This window comes from Thamnophis elegans, chromosome 9 (genome assembly GCF_009769535.1).
Source record: "Thamnophis elegans isolate rThaEle1 chromosome 9, rThaEle1.pri, whole genome shotgun sequence".
NCBI classification, from domain to species: Eukaryota; Metazoa; Chordata; class Lepidosauria; order Squamata; family Colubridae; genus Thamnophis; species Thamnophis elegans.
The window spans coordinates 45,493,821-45,516,488 of record NC_045549.1 but is presented as its reverse complement, the minus strand read 5'-3'; the positions used below and the strand labels follow the sequence as shown (position 1 = coordinate 45,516,488).

General features: G+C 32.4%; 1 protein-coding gene across 1 annotated transcript in view; it reads right to left on the bottom strand.

Annotated features, from left to right (window-relative positions):
- Positions 1-717: 717 nt before the first annotated feature.
- MICU3 (mitochondrial calcium uptake family member 3) overlaps positions 718-22,668 on the bottom strand; it is a 68,659-nt gene continuing 46,708 nt past the window's right edge. Inside the window, 9 exon segments of the mRNA XM_032224244.1 lie at positions 718-3,491; positions 4,768-4,838; positions 7,397-7,554; positions 9,381-9,489; positions 13,943-14,114; positions 14,692-14,792; positions 16,549-16,644; positions 20,004-20,039; positions 21,321-21,392. Of these exon segments, the coding sequence (XP_032080135.1) occupies position 3,491; positions 4,768-4,838; positions 7,397-7,554; positions 9,381-9,489; positions 13,943-14,114; positions 14,692-14,792; positions 16,549-16,644; positions 20,004-20,039; positions 21,321-21,392 (816 nt within the window). The 3' untranslated portion in view covers positions 718-3,490.

Below are 22,668 nucleotides of genomic sequence, written 5' to 3'. Positions count from 1 at the left end.
AAACATAACTTGTACTAGATCAGAAATTATCTACTATCTTTATATGAGAATTGACTTGTTATAAAAAGTTTCCATCCATTTCCCCATGTTTCTTAAACATACTGCAAAGGTGCACAAATTTATATATTTGTTCTAATTTTTGCCATTTATTTCAATTTTTATTTATTCTCTATGCCAAATGAAACTACCTTTATTATTTTCATTTTCACATCTAGACTTGTATTACTCTGAAAATACATGTCATTGGCATTAAAACACTTCCTTAACCAACAATTTCTAACATCAGTGCAACCATTTCTCATGTTTATAGTAAATAAGCAAGGGGATACTTCATTTCTATTATTAACCACTCAGTGTTGAATTGGCCACTATTTTTCATACTTTATATACATCATATATTACTGTATTCAAATTTAACAATCAGAATCTTTCATACATCAGGCTTATATACGTTATTGTATGTTTTGTCTAAGTAATCAAGCATACAGTAAGCTTATTATATTCTTACATAAAATAATAGACAGGACTGATTATAATGAAAATAATGTCTGAATTAATTTTGCACTTTTTTCACTTTTAATAACAGCCATGTAAAAGTACATATTTTGAAGAAAAATTCAAATACATTTTTCTTGTTTTTATTCATAGTGGTCTTATTTCTAAAAGCAAAACAATATCTCCCCTCTATTTGAAATATGGACAAGTATCCAGTTTATCCTAAACCATCTTCTATGTTCTGCCTAAAATTTGCTACTTTAAGGCTTTTCTGTTTTTAGTTTATGCATTTTAAGAAATCTTTTTGTTAATTCAGTATGACACCATAAACTTAGTTATGTATCATCTAATTTAATTGATTCTAATTAACCTATAAGAGCTTCTTAATAGAAGGTAATATCCTTGTTTGGTGAAAAAAAGTTATCATTAATTTATCATTCTCCATACTGCTCTCTGCAGTCTAAAAACTGTATTCTCCCATATCTTACACATTTTTAAGACGGAGAAGACAGAGAAGCATTTCCTCTTCATGTAGCAAAATGTTTAGATCAAGTCCAATATAAACCTCATTCCATGATTATGGTTTTTATTTTAATGAACTAATTAGATGCATAAGAACATAAGTAATCTCTGACTTCTGGCTATCAGCTAATGTAGAAATCCAGTGCTACTCTGTTAGATTGGTTCATAGTAGATTTAAAGTATCCTTCAAAAACTGGCAGTACAGAAAGAAGCAATGTGGTTCATCCCTGCTTATTAGTACATCTATTCATTTAATAGAAACCAGTATTACAATAGTGGAAATGTGGATTGCTCTGCCAGGTAACTGGTAATCATCTGAACAAATCTTTGGATCACAAATGAAAAACTGTATTGCATTTATGTATTCAGGAGCTATAAGAAAATTGTAGCTCTTGATTATTTTAAAGAACAAAAATTATATTCTTGCAGTTTTCAATAATTTATGCACCTGATTTATCATTGTTATTTTGCTATTTTTGGAAACTTTGATATTTTAGTGTTTGATATAGCTAGAGCCCTACTAAATTACTGTGAAAAAGCAGAAACGAGGAAGGAATATTATCCTTCCAGCTTCAGGGCTTATTTGCGAGACACAGAGGCTATGGATGAACAGTGCCTCCCAGCTCTCATTACCAAGCTCACTCTCATATAGAGCTGCAATCTAAGTGAGCTAATGTTATGCATTAATGCAGAAGTGTCAAATTTTTGACATGTTGTCACGTGATGTATCGCAGCTTCGCCCCCCTTCACTAAACGGGTTGGAGTGGTCATCATGTGACACATTTGGCCTGCAGGCCGAGTTTAACACCCCTGTATTAATGGAAGCTATAGTTATAATCCTTTTGCTTATATAATGATATGAGATAAATCTTGTAGGTAAAAAAAACTTTACTAAGTTTTGAGGCTGAATATGGCTAGATATTTCTACAGGTATTGCATTTCTTTTACAGTTATGAAAACCAGATAAATAGCAGAACTTTAAAAAGCCAATGTATGTTTTATGTCAGTGACCTGAATTCTCTTCATTTACCGACTCTAAAGTATTTTAGCAGATTATCTAAAGAAAGCACAAAAAAGAATAGTTTGCAATCTAAACAGTGATTTTTGCTTTTGATAAGGAGATCTATGGTGATTCCTCATACTATCACAACCTATGGTTTCAGAAGGGAGCAGCAGTTGGGAGAAGCTAGGGCAAGAGATCCATCTTGTCAACAGAATTTTGCTCAGTTTGTTAGTATCCAAGCTGTTTCATGAGCAGCATACAATAAATAAATAAATATACATTTATTTTGTATTATTATGCATCATTATAACATTTAAAATCAATATGCTTTGATCAATCTACAATGATATAGTAAAGTGCTGGAGTAAAACTACCATCTTGAGATCAAATAAATTGATAAGTACTTAATTTGATTTAATCTGAATGCCAATAATGAAAAATATCAGAATTGAATTTTAAAAAATCAAATTTAAATAGTCTATAGATTTTTCTTTAAAAAAATCTTAGCTTTTCTATACTATAAATCTTAATAATTCATAATGATAGCTTTACAATTTTTATCCACACAATTAGATTTTGTTTAAAAATGAACTTCATTTTATACTTTGAATATGTGTTCCTGTGATAACTCTAGAAATATTTTCTCCTATTTAATTGTAATTATTATAGGCACATTAATCAGCTTAAGAAACAAAACTACAAAAATGGAATGGCATGAGAAAATAAACTATCGCTTGATTTTTAAAAATACATTTCTAAATACATCTATATTTTTATAGACTTCCTGACCATTTAAATGGAACAGTCTTACCTTGCTAAAAAATACTCCCAGGTAAATGTACTGATGAATGCTCAACTCATGCTATTTGTGAAGTGTTTATCCCTGACATGCGTTATGCATAACAAGTTATTAGATTGCTCTACCCTTTCTGTGCTGAAAAACCTTTAAAACATTTTCACATGTAACAGCACATATTTTTGTTTTTGATTTAAGGACTTACATTTCCATTTTCTCTACTAGCATAGGCTTAACATGACCGAAATATAATACTGAGGAAAAACATTAAATCATCATTCTAGTCTGGTGGAAGAAAGTGAAAATGAGTAAGAATCTGCAGATGACCAGTTAAAAAGTACATTACAGATTAAAAAATATACACATGAATCCTTTCCAGGAAAAGCAGATGAGTCGTATTTTGAATCATACAGGTAGAGTGCTTTAAGAATTAAAGTCCAGAATTTTGAGATATTGTTTCCTCTGAAAAATGTTTGGTCTAACGGTCTATTCCTGATTTCTGTGGTCAGTTTACAAAAGAAAAAGCAGCAAACTTTAATGTTGATCAAAAGTAGAGACTTCGCATTCATTTTAGCATATTTCAGTTCAGAAAGTGCTTCCAAAGTTTACAAAGTGCTTCCATATTACAGTCATCACGCAAACACCGTAGTTCTTCAACCCATATGCGGAGTCTTTCTATTAGGGAATCAAAACATAATTAATAGTGACACTACATAACAGTTACTGTATATGCAAATAGGATGAAAAAATAAGATTTATAAATCAGATGTCCCCAGCTGCTGAGGTCCACTACCGGGCCATGACTTATTTGCAAGCGGGGTGTGTGAGCGTTGAGCTGGTGCACACATGTGCACAGCTCAACTTATGCGAAGAGCAGGCCAGCACGTGCGCAGTTCAACTTGCTCAAGTTGAGCTGCACGTGTATGCCCGTGTAGGCCGGCCCAATGCTCGTGCGAGTCAAGCTGTGTGTGTCAGCCGCCTGACGCTCATATGGTCCAATTCCCTCTGCCCCCTTCCTCCAGCTGGGCTGCCAAGCCACAAAGGTTGGGGACTATTATTCTAAATAATTCATTAAAATTACCATCGTAGTGAAAAATCAAAACAAAAATAAAAGTCATTATCTCCAACCAGCTCAGTTAAATTATGTTCTAATTACTATGATTTTTAAAAATCTTTTGATTTTTTCCCTCAATATAATCCTTCACAACCAATTTAATAATTATTCATTCTTTGCAAGGCCTTACTAGATGTCTATTTTCTACCACTCAAGAAATATAAAAAAGTCTGTTTTATCCTTTGAAGCAAATACTTTAACTTCTTGCCTCAATTGTTTGGTCTATTTTAGCAATTAGATGCATTTTCAGGAAACAGCACTGTCACAGTTTTGCATGATGAAATATATAAAACTACATATTTAAAATGTTTGAAAATAAATAAGCTATAGTCTTATAAGTGAATTACAGAAGGAAGGAATATTGTTTAGGTCTATTCCCTGACCACCGCAGGTATCCATAATGCACCATCCTTATAAAAAGCTGGCCATGCAAATGGTTCAAGCATTCTTCAGTTAGGAATAGGAATTTTGTGAGATCTCATATCAAAACACACAGACTGTGTGATTTGGCTGTGGCCATTGTGTTGTGTAGTATGAAGGGCATTTGGCAGTCTCTAACGATGTGTTTTGTTTTCAATCTCACTCAACTCAGAATTATGTTGGTGGCACAACATTTTGCATGTTTAGAATACTGTATGTAAAATGTGATACAAATACTTTTTTCACAGTTGGCTCAATGTTTTACACAAAGGATTAGGTTTATAGTTTGACTAAGTTTATAATACTAAAGTGGTTGTCCCTAATTAATAAAGTTAATTCCACTTGCCAATTGAAAAGCAAGTTGAATTCTTCCTGTCAGCAATCTTAGAAATACTGCCCAAGAACACAAAAACATACCATTGTCTGCTATTGAGTTCCTTCTTCATACAGGATTTGAAAGTGGTATATTTCTGTATGTTTTTGTAACCCTAAAAGCAGAAGACAAAGAAATATGCATGGAAAGTTAGCATGCAAAGGCAGTCACAACTGATCATTAAGAAAACAGTGGCATGAAAAAAAATGCAATTTATCCATTATAGAAAAACAGTAAATTTATTGCAGAATTTAATGCTCATACAGCTACAATGCAACTACGTATGAGATTCCTATATAAAGAAAATGGATAATTTGGCAAAAGGTTTACACTAAAGTCTTCATTTAAAACAGAAGCTTTGTGCTTTATAAATAAAGATGCTATTGCTATTTTAAGACAAGAAAGTATTTACTTGTCTTATGTAATTTAATACTATATTCTTAGGCAATTCATTGATACAACGCAAGGTGGCAGTAGAACATATTGGACAAAATGAAAGAGATGTGATGTTCAAAATAACTTATAAAACAATTAATATATGTGTGAGGGAAACTGTTTATTCAGAATTAGAGAATGGTGTGTGTGTGTGTACATATATTTAGAATAATATTACAACAATATTCTAAATCTCTATTAGTTATTAACACAATACATTTTATAGCATTTTCACAACACTGTGACAGTATTTGCAGTAGGTGGTGTAGTAAAGTAAATATTGTCACCACGTTCAAAAGCTGTGGGATTTTATAAATATATAAAGGAGTGTTAACTACATTTGAACAATCAATTGTAAGTATGTTAGGCAGGACGTATGTTCAAAAATGGCAGAAAAGGATTCCCCTTCCTCTTACTTGGCTGAATAATTGGGGACAGCGCTCAGCCTATACTTCATCCTCATTGCTTCTAGGCTGGCATTACTAAATGCCTTTTACTAGTCTGCTTGCTGCCTCTTCTCCACTCTAACCACAGTCTGCCACGTCCCTCTAAATGCCAAGGGGAGAGGTACCCCAATTTTAGAAAAAATTAACAACTGATTCTCATGGATTGGACTAAAAAACTCACTTGAATTCAAAATCCTAAAATATTATTTGTGAAGTTAATCCATCTTTAAAGTTCCTACAGTTCATGTTCAGATCAAGTTGAAGTATGAAATGTGAAGTATCCTGCTTGATATACTTCCTTGATTCTAATAGTTGGCATCACCCAAATAGCTTACATTCTGCTTCACTCAACAGCTATCAAAATATGGAAAAGTGGAATGTCTTCAAACAAAGTATCAGAAAGTGGGACAGGAAAGAGTAGCAGCTAAAAATTAGAAAAAATGACAATGAATTGTATCATTTGTTGCTAAAGAGGGGCAAATAGCAAAAGGAGGCAGGCCAATGCAAACTCTACTTCTTTTATATTAGCATCATGATATTACACATATATAAAAAGAGTGAAGATTGGGTTACAACAGTATAATCCTTATTTTAATGAAAATGATGGATCTTATGAACACACTGTGGGAGACGCTGTAACTAATCTTAAGAGAGCGACATAGCTTCACATTCCTCCAGAGACAATTCCCTTCCTTGGGGAAAAGTGCTAGGAATAAGTAGAGGAGCAAATTAATAAAAGATTCAAAGAGACCCAGTTAAAAAAAGAGAAAATCAGACTGAATAATTGTGAGAAAAATAGATAAAAGTTTCAGTTGTTTGGTTCAAACAAGTGCATGGCCCAATTTCTAAGCCATATATTTAAATGGTTGCTGGTTTTGACTTGTTAATCTAAAATATTTATACGTATTATAAAACATATTTGTCTTTTTAAAAAAATACCACAGAATTTATTGAGGTTTTGAAAAACCTTTCAAGTCTGAGCTAATTTAAACTTGTAAATTAAATAAAAAATATACAAGATCTGCAGATTTATAGTATAAATCATTTGTGACAAAATTAATTATACATATTAATAAATTAATTGTCCTATTAACCCATCCCAGTAAACTAATTTAATTTTATAAAAGCATTTCATATGCCTATACAAGTAGTCATCAACTTACAACAGTTGATTTAGTGACCATTCAAAGTTATGATGCTGAAAAAAGTGACTTACGACAGATTTTACACTTATGACCGTTGCAGTGAAACACTGCATGGTCACATTCTCAAAATTCAGACACTTGGCAACTGATTCATATGATTGCAGTGCTCTAGGGTAATATGATCACCTTTTGCCCCATTCTGACAAGCAAAGTCAATGGGGAAGTCAGATTTACTTAACAATCATGTTACTAACTTAAAAACTGCAGTGATTCACTTAACAACCTTGGCAAGTAAAGTCATAAAATGGGACAAGCCTCACTTAACAAATAGCAATAGAAATTTTGGGGTCCATTGTGGTTGTAAGTCGGGGACTGCCTGTATTGTTTATAAATTATAACAGCAAAATTAAAGTTGCTAAATATAAAACTGAAGATCAGCTTGATTAATAGTAAGGCTTGTAGTTTAAGCCTGCAGAAGAAACAAACATCCAGTCGCCTAAATTAGTGGTTGGTTAGAACTAGAGCATACATGATTAATAGTTTTAACTTCAACAAAAGAATAATTTTAAAATGGCTATGGGAACAGTGATATAGTTTTAAAGCTGCTGATGTAATAAACATGATTAAGCAATAATTTAGACTCTTACTCTGAATCCTCGATGCAATCTGTCTTTCATAATACCAATAAATTCTTTGTGACTCAGTTGATCATCCTTGTCTACATCAAAGATTTTGAAAACTGTGTTCACTAAATGAGCTGAAAGCTTCAAACCAGTAGCCACATACACTGCACGCTTGAATTCATCTAAGAAAAAAAAGCAAATTAGTGTGCTGAACAAAGTACTTGATGGCTTGGCGATAGCATTACATGATAAATATACCAAAAAAATACTTCTATCTTACATAAGGTAATAATGTTAATCAGAGATCTGGGGGAAAATAATCTTTTTTTCTTATCTTCAGTTCCTAACTTTTCCTGAAATGTTGTTCCCATTTTAAAACTATCCAACTTTCCGTATACTATTAAATCAATACAGAGTCACAGGAGTTTACAATAATAATTGACAAAGAGATAAAGCAAGGTATTGATATTCCACAAGGCCTGAAGAGCAGTGAGAAACAGTGTTTCCTGACTTCTTTTTTTACTTTATGGTTCTGGGTTCAACCAAAGGCTGTTGCAGAAAGTACACAATGGACAGGCCAGTAACTGGACCATATGACCGTGTACAAAGTCAGTTTATCCCAGGTCCCCATTCCTTTGGCGATACAGAGTTATTTTAAAAACTAAAAATTTGAATGCCAGAATACTCCAATGCAGCTTCTGCTTATCCCAGCAGGATGCTGCCACTACAATGGAGGGTTTGTGGCAAGAATATGTGCTCAATGACTGATAAGTGAGCCATCTTAGAGTAAAAGCAAACAGGCTCTATAGATAAATTTGTAGTAGCCTCGATCAGTTTTATATAATGGTTTACAAATTGCAACAGTTCATTAGGCCAAAACCAAAGCAATAAATTCATATTTTGATTTAGCTTGATGAATAAACCCAGCCAGTCTACTCACCCTAATTGTCAGCCTTTCTAGGTAGACTGGACATGAAACACAGCAGATGAGTTAATTGTACTGTATTATGAGGCTACATTTACAGAATCTTGCAGTTTGAAAGTGCAAATGTCCTTCTGTCTCTTTCTACAATATGGTCAGTTAGCATTTCTCTGCCTGTTATGTAATTGCAGGCTCCCTTGTCCCCTTTTATCTGATTATTCCCCAGGCAGCAAGTCTTCTTCGCATTTCTCAGGGTCTCTCAAGGTTATTCCCCCCATAATAGAAGTGAAAAAAAAATTCAATTTGAATAAATCAAGCTAGTTTTGATCAAAAATTCTTATTTTTCTTTTCAATTTTAGACATTTAGTTTCATTCAAAATTCTGTAATTATATTAGCAATACTTTAAATCAGTGCATTTAACAACATTTCAATAATTTTAATAACTGATTTTATTGGATATAATCCCTGGTATAGGGTTTCCAGTTTGAGCAGGGTGTTTGACTAGAAGACCAAGGTCCAAGATCCTTTACAACTCTGTTATTCCTAATATTACATGAGAATTCAAGCTCTATTTTTAATGAAACATTTGATGCAGAAATGTGGAAGGACAGCTAAATAAAAAATATGAGTTTTTCTTCTACTACATGGCATATGACTTTGTTGCTTGAGCGACTGTTTCCCTGTTTCCCATAATATCTCCTTGGACAATTTGATTTTGCAAGATTGATATCTATCAGGACTTGGCAAACACACCTTCTCTATGGCAGCCCCTGCCTTTGGAATGAGGTTTCCTCTGAGCCCTGGATGGTACCTACTCTGGTATTATTTAGAAGAATCATGAAGACCTGGCTCTTTGCCTAAACCTTTGGCAGGAAAGTATGAAAACCTTTTGGTTTGTTCTTGCAGTCTTTCATTTTCGCTAGCTTTTTATTTTAATTGTGTATGTCTGTATTTTCTTTCTTTTAATTTAATTTAGTTGTGAACTGCACAGAGTCATTGGGAGTTGGATAAAATACAAAAGTGATAAATAAGAAAAATAAATAAATAAATGAAAAGCATAAAATCTTGACATTAGACAGCCTTACCTTGTCCTATTGAACGATTTGCAAAATTGTACATTTGCATTGCAATTGCAAAATCTTCCAGATTGTTCAAAAACTGGAAAAAGGATCTAAATTCATCGAATGTAATGCCCTGTGAAATAAAGTAACATTAGACCTTAGAAACAAGATGATAGTTGCCATAATGCCTTCTTTGTCTTGCAAAAGGCTTGTAGTAAAAAAGAAGCAGGCAATTTAATTTCCTTTACTTATTAGAACACTGTTGCACTGGTGTCTCAGGAAAAACTGGTAGCAATAAAACAATTCCTCTGTCTCTTGTCTTTTTAAAATATATTCTAAAATATTTAATAATGTTTGTTGTCTAGTGTCTGTCATAATGTGTATACTGTATATGTGTGTGTGTGTGTGTGTGTGTATAAAGCCTTCAATCAGTAAAAGTATAATTTATAGCAAGTTAAGGAATCCTGTGTATTTAATATATTGCTGTTTTTATTCGCTTCAGAAATAATAGATTCAGCTAAATTAAAGTTTATTATGCTGTCTAATTATTCATTGGCATGGATCAATGCCAACAAAACATAACTGTAAATGTTATTTTTAATGCAGTAATAACAGGGGGTTTATGACTGGCTATGGCTTATTAAAAGATAATAAGAGTATAACAAGGGAATATATAATACCCTGCTGTAAAAATGATTTGGAAGAGAAATTTCTGTATGATGTAAAGCACTGAGACTCATTTCACATTTTCACTTATTAACTTAACTTCTATATGCGCTTTTCAGAATAATTTTCAGAATAATTTCTTTCTAGCACTACCAATTCAATTCCAAAACAGGGATTATCTCCTGAAATTTGTGATGGCAATTGATTATCAGAATTAAGAAAAAACATTTACTGTACATCTTTTCATTGGTCTCTATTTTATCAGCCTATGTGTTCTGTATCCTATTTTGTTCACCTACTAGAATTCCACAGGTTAACTGTAGATGAAACAAAATAAAACAGTAGTTAGTTAGATTATTGATTTATTTCATTTGTTTATCAAAGTGTATCTGGTTTTACAAACCAGAGAACAAAATTTGATCGTGTTCATAGAAACTGAATTGTTAGGTCTGTTAAAAATAGCTGGTCACATGCTTTTTTATACAATATGCCATTTTTTTAAAAAAATAAGTTTTAAATTTTATTTACAAACATGTAAAATACACATACACAAAACTTAAACGTACATCACATTTACACAATACAATATGAACAGGAGCGTCCTGTTCTTTCTAATAGCAATTGCCAATCGATATCGCTCACCTTATATTGTTTCCCCTTCTATTATATTTCATTTGTATTTTACCATTCTTAATCCTCTTATTTTACTCCTCTGTCTGCTATCTTGGCTGATTACCTGTAGTAAGTTTAAACCACTTGGATTCATATATATGTATTAATTCTCCTTAACTACTATTTTGGGGCTTTGTTGTCTTCCTTCATTGATCCCTCCATCCACCTATACCATTTATCCCATATCTGGTAGTATTCTGTTTCTTCTTTTCCCTGGATTTCTTTTGTTAATTTGTCCATTTCAGCACAGTCCATAACCTTTCTTATTATTTCATCTTCGCTTGGAGTTAATTTGTTTTTCCATTTCTGGGCAAAAGCAATCCTTGCCGCTGTAATTATATGTAATATTAAATACTGAATTTCTTTTTTATATTTCACAGTCATTATTCCTAATAAAAAACTTCAGGTTTCCATTCTATTTTAACACCTCTTATTACCTCTAGCCTTTTGATCTTTTTCCAATATGCCAATTTTGAATGCATGCCGCTACGACAAAATGGCCAGGCCAGGAAATCCCCTACTCTGCTTACTAGCATCCCTTTTCTGAATTAGTTGGATAATCTTTGTGATAACCTATTGTCTAACATCTGTCCTGAGGTTGCCTATTTAGGGGCAAGTACAGAGTTCATATGTATTACAACAACAGAATAAGTTTGGTCTAGTGGTTAAGGCACCAGATTTAATCCAATCCAATGACAGGGGAAAATAGTGGAAGGAGTGTTATATACTGTACATTTGCTGCCTTGAGATATTCATAAAGAATAATAAAGTAGGATAAAAATAATCTAAACAACAACAATTAACCATGTGCCAGTAAACATTTGATCTCACATACAGAACAGGGCATACCATTCTCTGGATAGAAATATGGGTTTAAATTAAACAGCAATAATATACTACAAACAAGCCTTTCAGGGAAATGGAAGTTTACAATCTGCTCATGTGGCCTCTCCTGTTTTCTGAGTTATCACTGCTGAAATTTTATCTCGCTGAGGCAAAGCAAAGACACATTACCAACCATTTCTTACTCCTTCTGATTCCTTGGAGGAAGTAGAAAAAATATTCTCTCTCCTTTATTCCTATAATTAGCGCTTGTTTGTTTATATTTCCTTTCAATGTTTCATTAATTAATAGTTTGCTCCTAGTATTAACTTGTAGTGAGACAGGCAGCAAATAAATTTAATAAATAAATAATATACTTTAACTTACTTGCAAGCTAAATATCTAAGAGTAACTAAATATGTTAGCTATTCAGTGTTTTAGCTTCTATTAACTGCTGAATAGAGACAGCTTGGTTAGTGGTTAAGGCATCAGGGTAAAAATCAGGAGGCTGTCCATTCATCCTCCCTTGTGCATAAAGCCAGCTGGCTGACATTAGGCTAGTCACTATCTGTCAGCCCTAAGAAGGTGGCAATGACAAACCACTTTTAAAAATCTTGTCAAGAACAAGTGTGTCCAGGCAATCTGTGAGAAATGGACATGACTGAATGGATTTTAAAAAATTGCTAAATAATGTTAGCTGATTGTTTCCTCTTGACTCACCTAGCCAAAAGTGAAATATATTAAAAAGTGCAGTATTTGAAAAGAAATCCAATTGTTTATGAGTGATTCAGAAATAGTTAAACCTGATCCATCTACAAATAAGAATTATGCTAAAAATATCCCATGTAAGAAAGGCTTCCTTTAATATCAACAATGATGAATTCTGTTTTCACTAGATTGCTATATTATTGAAATATGCTCCTAACAACACTTTTGTTTCCTGATATATTGATTTTCTATTTATTTATTTATATAATAACACGTTAGACACTGAAGAACTGCTGAACTTAATGCTGGGTTTCTACAAATTAATTCATCATGTTAAGATGAGAATTGAGAGCCAGTTTGCTGTAGTGGTTAAAGTGCTGGCCTAGAAATCAGGGACTATGAGTTCTAGTCCTGCCTTAGGAATAAAAGCCAGCTGGTAAACAGATTTTTATGGGAAAAACAAAAAATATTGGTTTTTTTTGTTTTCCAACAAGGAGTATTAAGTTTGCTTGTTGCTTTGAATTATTTATAAAAATATTAAAGGCAAGATGAAAAAAAAATCCTTTGATAAACTTTCTGTTCAGGCAAGAATAATACGAATAACATTTATTGTTAAATTTTTATTCCACCATTTTATATATAACTCAAGGTCGCAAAGATGACTAAAATTCCTGCCTCCTATTTTTCCCACAACAATCCTATGAGGCAAGTTGGATTGAGTACTGGCCCAAAGTCATCCAGCCATTTTTCATGCCTAAAACAGGCCTACAACAGTCTCCTAATTTCTAGGCCAGCACTATAACCACTACACCAAACTGGCTCTCAGCAATCAGCAAGATGAATTGCTTAATTCATTGCACACTTTTTACAGATGTATATTAAACTTGATTTTGTAATTTGATACAACTTGAATTTGATTATAGTTTTGTTTGACAATTCATTTTACTAAATGATAAAATATAAAGCATGTGGCTATGTGTTGTTTTAGAATATAGTTTAAGAAAAATAATTCAGAGTAACAATTAGCTGAAATTAAAATCTGATATGTAATCAAATAGAGAAGTATGTAAATTATATGTTATGAGTTATTTGTTTTAATCCTTTTTAATATTTCTTATTCCTGTAAGCCGCCCGGAGTCTTCCGGGATTGGACGGCCTATAGATTCAATAAATGGAAATGAGTTGGACGGCTAGAGTGAGAGAAACATTATTGCCAATGTTTAATCTAAAGGCATTTCACTGACATTGGTGATGATGTAATAAGCAGAATATAGCAAGAGAACTTTTTTCTGTCAGCATGTTAAAAGATTCATTAGTAGAATTTTTATTCCTTCTAAAAGGCACTTATTTCATGGGGAAATAAGCAAACGTATTCTGGGATTTTGAATATTTTTTTAAAAAAGTATTTTAACACGATTCCAGGGTGAAATGCTTTTATTTAGATTCCAATTACTTTTTCTTTCAATGTAAACTATTTTCCTTCCTCTCCCACATTCCTTTCCTACTGTCAGTCAGGACTATATGAACACTATGCATCTTCAGTATTGGACTATGAATAAATTTTAGTTTTCATATTTAAGCATATCTATCTAGAAATGAATTATTTAGGAAAGGTCCACCCCCCACCCCCCAGTTAATAAGTAACAAGGTTAGGATGCTGAAAAGAATATGGCTATGAAAATTCTGTAGGGGCCTGGGGCACTTGTTAGAAATCTTACTTGTTCTTCTGGGATACTGCAGCGCACATTTTCCAGATAGCTTGATGTATTTTCCACATTTGTATATCTTAATAGTATATGTGCAAAGTCTTCCTCACTGATGGTGGTCATTCCATTAGAATAGGAAAGGAATTCTATCTCAAGAACTTCAGTTTGGAGGTTGTCCATAAACCTAGTTTATGAAAATACTGATATCAGAGTCTTAAAGATTATGTGGTAGGCGGGGGAGTAACAGCAAATAGCTCTAATGTTTAAATTCTGCTGTAGAATAATTCCTACTATTAATTCAGAGACTAAAACACTAGCAACAATATATTCAGCTATGATATTTTTCAAACACCAATTCATCAAAAGATAAAGCAATTTAAAAAAGTATTTTCCTTTAAACAATGCTTGAAGGATCTGAATTTGTAAATATGTTGCAGGAAATCAAATAGGTTGTAGTCACTTGTTTATTTCATTCGCTATGAATAATTCATATTATTAATTTCTCTGCCAAAAGCTAAGGCCCATATTCCTCTTAGTGCTGCTATAATTATTGAATTATTTTTTTTTTGAAAAATATCTATTATATAGCCTCTTCAATTTGGCTTTTCTGCATTTCATGGTAAAATATCTTTTTTCTACATTAGGAACAAGTTCATCCAAGCAGATTTTTTTCTTTTTATTCAAGATAAGAAAAACACCTTCCAAAAATATAAGACATACATAAAAACATAATATATATTCAAAGTATAAAATAAAGTCACCTGTAAAAATCTTCAAAGTTAAGCTCAGCCTTTCCTTTCTTTCCAAAAAAGTGTATTAGCAATGTAGTATCAGAATGTAAACTGGTAAAGTCATCTGCATGCTTAAAAACACATTAGCATTAACAATAAATTTAATGCATAATTTTAGAAACAAAAATAACTCAAAATATTAACAATGAATTTTATTTAAAAATATCATTGTCCCTCATTAAACTAATACATATTTTACAAAACCAGTTAGTAATTAATATATTAATTTTATATAGTTAGTAATTAATATATTAATGTTTATAAAATAATTTTACAATTTATTTGTAAATCACCCAGAGAAAGTGAGGTGGACAGTTTCTAAATTTGATAAATAAATACAAATTAATCTTGCTCACAGATTATGTAAATAATATGTTATTCTCTTAATTAAACAAACATAACATACCGATGTACAGATATATCAGTGATAGTTAAAAACAGTTTAAAATTGGGTGAAATGAATTACAGAAACTAAACAAGATATTTAATATTTTAGTTGAATTATATTAAAAAGGTAAATCATGATTTTTCTTTAATTCCTTCTTTAATATAAAAAATGAAAAATGAATTTGTTGTGGGAAATAAACTTATTAAGGTATTTTAGATGCTCATCAGATTTTGGTCCTAAGAATCTAATTGCATCTCATAAAAATCTATACATGTGAAAATGTTAACATTTCTACTACATGTGGAAAAGCCTCAAATATGAATGAAAGTTGGGATTATAAGAAGCTGCTTTATAGATTAAAATATAAATTCACAATTTCTGATTTAAATTTACTGTTTAAAATTTTGGTAGTAAATATTACCAGGCATGGATTTTTCATACATGACTAATTAATTTTCAGTTTCATAAGTGACAGAATCCAGATGTAGTTATTTGATAGCAAACTGCAGTAGTTGTTGTTTGTAATAGAGTACTCTGCCTTATTTCTAGGAGGGGGGAGCAGAGTAATGTTTCTTCTCTTGTTTACAACTTGCATTTCTATGACAGACTTGGCTGAAGTCATCAGGACAACTGCTATGTAAGAACAAGATCATACGTGGTGATTAGCTCATGCAAGACTTATTGAGCAGCCCATATCCTTTACAAGCTGTAAGAGTTTTTTATGAACTGGGACAGAATTATTTAATTTTCTTTTCTTTCTCCCATCTCCTTTCCCTTTGTCAGATCACTGTTTGCATTGTCAAGGCTATGTTAAAAATATGAATTTATTATTATTTGCTACAGGTGCTTTTCCAGTAGAAGGAGAAACTTCTTTTCAAATCATTATATTGTTACCCCAGGTTTGCATTGCTTCTTCAGAAGCTGTTCCTGGCTGCTTATATATGTGGAAGTTTCCAAAATTTTTGACTTTAGTTGGATGAAGCTTTAGTATGAATTGTTTCATAGAAGATTATCAATTTAGGCCAATATCCTAGAATCTTTAACACTAATACAGCTGGAGGTTTTCAGGAGGGGGCTTCGAAACCTTCAAATGTAAAGTCTAATTCTAAGTATGTGGGAAGAATATTTATGCTTATGGATTTTTTATGTCACAAGGTAAATAAGTATTAAATATTTCTGGTGTACAAGTCACAATATTAATTCTGTCATGGTAAAGATTAAATATCATAGCTCAAAAGACAAACACTCTGAATTCAATGATAAATGCTTAATAAATACAGGTACCAAAGAAATGCCAAGGGACAAATGAAAAAAAAAAACCAACCTAAAGGGAGACAAAAAATATTTTTAAAGACAGAATATTTACAATGAGGAAAACAATAAAACTGCATAGGAAACAATGGAAGACTTTTATGGGATGTACAGAGGTTTTATTATACCTCTGCGAGGTCTGAAAAGAGTGCCTGACTTGTGCTACGTCTCAGAGTGTCCCAATAGCTTCTTGGAACAAGATCCTCTCCAGCTGTTTTGAGCACCTGTAGAATTTCGAAAAAGCATAGATGTTGGGGAAAGGGAAAAAAACCAGTCAGCAAGAATAGCTATATACTGTAATATCTTTGCAATGGTCTGAGAACCATTTCCTCATTTATCATATAGTTTTACAATTATATGATTTCTTAAAGAGTAACTTTTTTATCTAAAACATTCAGTTTTAAATTACATATAGAAAAACAAGTCTGAAACAGTCTCTCCCCCCCCTCTCCCCCGCCCCCCCCCCTCTCTCTCTCTCTCTCACACACACACACACACACACACACACACACACACAGGAATGCTGCTATCCAATGTACCATATTTTTCGGAGTATAAGACGCACCTTTTTCCCTCAAAAAAGAGGCTGAAAATCTGGGTGCATCTTATACACTGAATACAGCATTTTTGCCTCCTGAAACCCCGCTCCCTTCACTAAAATTGCCGTGCATAGCTTGTAGGAGGCTGGGGCTGGGGAGGGCAGATATGAGCAAAAAACAACCCATTTTTTGCCCAATTTTGCCCCCCCCCAGTCCCCAGGAACACTCTATAAGCTTCCCAGTGCCCTTTTTTTGACAAAAAACAGGCCCATTTTTGTGAAAAATGGACGTTTTTTTGCTCATTTTTGTCCCCCCCTTTTCAGGAACACTTTTCAAGCCTCCTAACGGCTATTCATGCCCTTTTTTTTGAAAAAAAATGAGCCTGTTTTTGTGAAAAATGGGCCATTTTGGGGAGGTTTGCAGAGTACAAAAACTTTTTTTTATTTGCCTCTTCAAACCTTGGTGCATCTTATACTCTGAAAAATACGGTAGATATTTTTCTTCAGGAAGAAAGGTATCCTTAATTATATGCTATGAAATTATGTTTCTTTTAGGTTTTGTCTAGTGTACAGAATGTTTAAATGCTTTGCCATTCCTGTAGGAGTTATTAAAATATTAACTGTGATTTTTATTCATAAATATTACCTAAAAAAGAAACACATTAATTTTGAATGAAATTCCAAGTCAGTAAATTAAAGAATTTGCATTGCCACAAATGGCAATCATGTGGCTGAGGGATGCCCACAATGTAAGTGTGAGCCAGCTGCCAAGCACCCAGATTGCAAGCATGTGAATGTTTGGATACAGGGACTTGTCATAATTTTGGTCACTGAACAAATGGTTGGTAAGTGAGAATTACTGAGATTGAATATGATAATAGTGATACCGAGAAAAGAGACAATAAAGTGAATATTAAGAAACTGTAGCAAGTCCACTGTTCAGCCTGTGGATCTTCCTGTGTAAAGGATTTATGATTACTGATCATTTACACATTTTTTAAAATGGGGTGCTCCATTGTGTATATTTTTTAAGTGAATAGGACAAAAATACTTTGGTTCTCTTGTAAACATAACTCTTCTCTGCTACTTATGAAACCAGCCCTACTTTTTTTAGGCTTGGGATTTTTTTTGTTCAGATTGACATTTAATGAAAAACAGAAAGCTCCTGTTCTTGCATGTTTTCCCGAAAATAAGACAGGGTCTTATTTTCTTTTGACCCCCAAAATAAGCGCTTGGCCTTATTTTTTGGGAGGTCTTATTATTTTTTAGGTGCAGGAGGCAGCAAGCGTGGTCATCTCATGGCTGCTGCTGTGTTTCAATATTTTTTTGGGGGGTGGTTATTTTTTGGGGAGAGCTTATTTTAGCATATGCGCTCAAAAGCCTGATTGGGCTTATTATCTGGGGAGGTGTTATTTTCAGGGAAACAGGGTGCCTAATATTCAGGTTCAGAGAACAAATACGTTGTGTCAATCTATTATAGAGAATAAAGAGCAGTATAGAGAAAAACTATATGCCTTTGTATGCCTCAGTGCCTTGATAATGATTGATAGTTGGTGGGTACCAATTATTATTGCTGCTTCAATATCCAGCAAATTGTTCAGGATACATATATGATCAAAACAGAATTAGTATTTGTCCAACTGTACATGCTTCATTTTCATCCAACATTTGTTAGCGTGTCAGAAGGCACATGCAATGTATGCTTACTGCATCCATCAGACAACGATATGGGAAAGTAATACATAATATGAAGGTATGGCAATAAATTTCTCTACTCTGACTCACCTCACTTGTATCTATGCTATGTCCTTAATGGTTCATTATTATCTTACATTATTTAAGAATGTTACTGCTTCCAAAAAGGACTGTATTTCTAACAGCAGAAAGTTAATTGCTTAAAATTAAACTCATAATTGAACTGATAGTTTCTCTTGTCTGCCTGTCTCTTGCTCTAATTTTTCTAGACTACACAAACTAGTCTTCATTGTAAGGGTGGTTCCAATTTTATTGATTTCTCTCATCTTACCTGGTTAATTAAAACATACACATCAATACTGAATATTCCTTTGCTCTTTCTAAATAAAATAAACTGCCTGAAGAGAAACTCATAGCTTAACTATTGAACCTAATATAGTAGTATTGAAATTTACCCATATGGTATGGTGAATTCAATTAAACTGGCAGCATACAAAGGGAGTATATATATGTTAAACTCATATAAACTCTCTATATATAGTATTATCACTCACTACAAATACTAAGACTTGAATTTTAAGTCAAAGTCAAAAAATGTCATTGTCCTGAGTTTTAAGATATTTAAAATCTACAGTAATCAGATTATAAATCTAAATATGAGTTCTCCATAAAGTAAATTTACAGTATATTTATAGAAGATTAATAGCAAATAGAAGAACAAATAGTTGTTGCATCTCCCATCAGTTTTTTCTTTAGTCCTTTCATCCACCTATGGCGTAAATCTGGACCTATCTTGGTGAACAACATAATAAAAATGATTTATTTGATTGTTATTGGAGTGGAGATAGAGGTGGGACTGATTGCTTTTTTATTGCTTTTATACTGGGTGTTAATCTTGATAAGCTGCCAGAGTCACTGAGAATAAGTTGGGCAGCCATATAAATTTTCTTACATAAATAAATAATAAATAAAATAAAGACACGACGACTATCTTGTCCTTCTACATCAATATTATAGAACTAAAAAAAATTCCAAGTTTGATGTCAGTGTTCCAAATATCATGCAGGCCTGACATTAGGCTTATAACAGATAGTTCCTCTTGATTTATAATGAACATGCTTTAAAAGTGAATTGCTCCAAAGATTACTTTGTCATAATTTATATAATCATAATTTATTGAACATGATTCAGTTGTTGAAGTAACACGTGCTAAGCCAAAATCAAATGAAACACATTCTGGCTTAGTGAATATGTGAATCTAATTGTTGCCAAATATACTCTATTGTAAATAATGTTTGTATCATTAAAAAATAGTGTTTATAGATCAGTAAACAAGTTTAGAATACATACATTAGTAGAACTGTGGTATCCATAAAGCTGGAGACGCTGATATATAGCAGTATGAGTGAAGAGTTGAATTTCAAAATAAAACCAATAGAAAAAAAAGGAAAGAAATCAGAAATTAGTAAGATATACAAACCTATATTAAAACATATTATATACAATGCTTTACAGCTAAGGTTATATGCCACATTTTAATATGTAGATTTTTAATTACCTTTAGATCACATTTTGACCTTAAAAATACAATTGTGTAAGACTAATAAGAAACAGTGTTTCTTATACAGACATTTTTTTTTTAAGGAAGTCACAATTGTTCATACAAAGTGTTAGAATCTTTTTCTTTTTGGTTGGTTCTGGCTCTTCCAAAGAAAGGAATAAAGCTGCTGGAGGAGATGAAAGAAGAAATTGCAAGGTTGGTTCTAACATCTGAAATTCTCTTATTTAAAGAGCTCTTCATTGGTACAAATGATCTATTTACAAACATCTGATTATGTCTGCTACTTTTTTTGTGTGTCTATCTCTTCTGTTACCAGCAAAAACCTCCAGAGGCTTAGGTGCCCTTCATGCTATTAACCTATATTTTTAAAATATCCCATGTAACATTTGCAATAGGCTCTCATTTACTTTTGAGTTATTTATTACTTTTAAATAAATAAATAAAACTCAAGGCTTTTGGAAGGTACATATAAGGTGTTTTGAGATAATTATCCATAATAGGTACCATTCAAATGAGGTATTAGATACTTAACAGAGACATTTTAGCAAGGATGGTTATTACTGATGATGGAAACATTTTAAATGGTTTTTTAAATAAAAAAATGGTATACCAAATAATATTAAAGTAATTGCAGAAGTATTTTACTGTAGTTTAGAAAAATCCTCAGTATGGTAGTCATGTAAAAATATTACATCTATAATAGATAAAGTAAATTTGAGTTTAGCTGTAATAGTTTTAACTGTCCAATAAATTATTTTTCATGTCAAAACCATATTCCCTTTAAAAAAAGATGGAAGGACAATGCTAAAAATTACTAAACTTATTTTCCCTAATCAAAATCCGGTGCAATTATACTTGCAGCTTACAATGCTGTAGAAAAATAATGATTTATTTCCAGCAATCTGAAGATATATTTGCTTGATTTTAAATCAGATTTTGTGCTTCTACAATTTCTGTTTCAGTTAAAGTTTGAACTATGATAAAGGCTCATGTTCACCAGAAAAGAATATGAGCAACTGCTGTTATTACTATTATTGTACTATTCTTATCCTACTGAGAACAACATTCAAAGAATTATGAAAAACTTGTTTGTTAAAAATCCTTACCAGCATTGCACGCTTTTCTTCATCTCCTTTTCTTTCTTTCTTCTCATTTTTCTTTCTAAATATGTCTTGCAGCTGAAAAAAAAAAGTATAATCTATGGTTATTTATTTTAACAATGTTTATGGACAATAACTTAGTCATAATACTTTGGGATATGATGTAGGAAAAGAGACCCTTAGCTTCAGCTGAATAATATAAGTAATATCACTGATATTTATTTTTAATATAATAGTTTTAAATAGCTTTTAATTGCTATTCTCCCATAGATAAAAGCAAATGCAGTATTATGTTAAGCAGCACATTGAAATCTCAATTTATTAATAAATGAAGTTTGACAGTTTGACATTAGGTCCTATGCAAACAAATACTGTAGATGTTGAGAGTTTCCTCTAAGAACCGTCATTTGAATCTTTTTTATTAGTAGTAGGAACCAACTCTGTAAGTTTGCATCTGATTCAATTAACTTATAGACATACCTGATTGACATGCTACATTTAATATTATGGAATAGGTACAAAAACCCTGGGCCAAAGATAATATGAAGTCTATCAGGTGGTATATTGTAGCTTTAACTTCCTCTGCCCAATTCTTTTATTAATTGATTTGCTCTGAATTGTAAGGCCTCTCATCTCACAAAAGTGAATAAAAATGCAAAATAAGCAACCATAAACAATTGCCCCTACCCATGCTGGAAATGGAGGCTTGCTGTGTAACCCATCAGTCAAGAACCTTGGTAGGCAGGATCCAAAAGAGCCTTCTCTGCTATGCGCCAACCCTCTGGAACATCCTGCCCCCTGGGGTAAGGTTTGTCCCTACCTTCTCCAAGAATCTAAAGACCAGGCTTTGCTGGTTGGTGTGGGGTCTCATTACCACACTGGAGGTGGCTACTGGACTAATTAGCTGACACGACCACCTCCTTGTGCTTCCTGCTTCCCCTCCGCCCATCTTTTAATTTACATTATTGTATTTTATTGCTAATTTTTATTGTTTTCATTGCTTTGCTAGTGTTTGTTTAGATTTTTTATCATTTTTTTCTGTTTCACTTACAGCAAGCAATCTAACAATAAATAATATAAAAATTAAAAATAGAAAAAGCAAAATAAAAACCCTATAACAGCAAGCATTATCAACATCAGTATGCTCACATGTGCATAAGAGAAAAAAATGTTGCATTTTGTTTGTGTGTACTGGAGAATGTAAGGCAAGAAATTGTGTTTTTGATCATATATATATATATGTGTGACTTTAAATATATATATTTATTTATCAGCACAAATAAAACACAAATATAACAAAGGCAACAGTAAAAATATTGGGTTTCTATCGTGATGGACTCTTGTGATGAGCCAA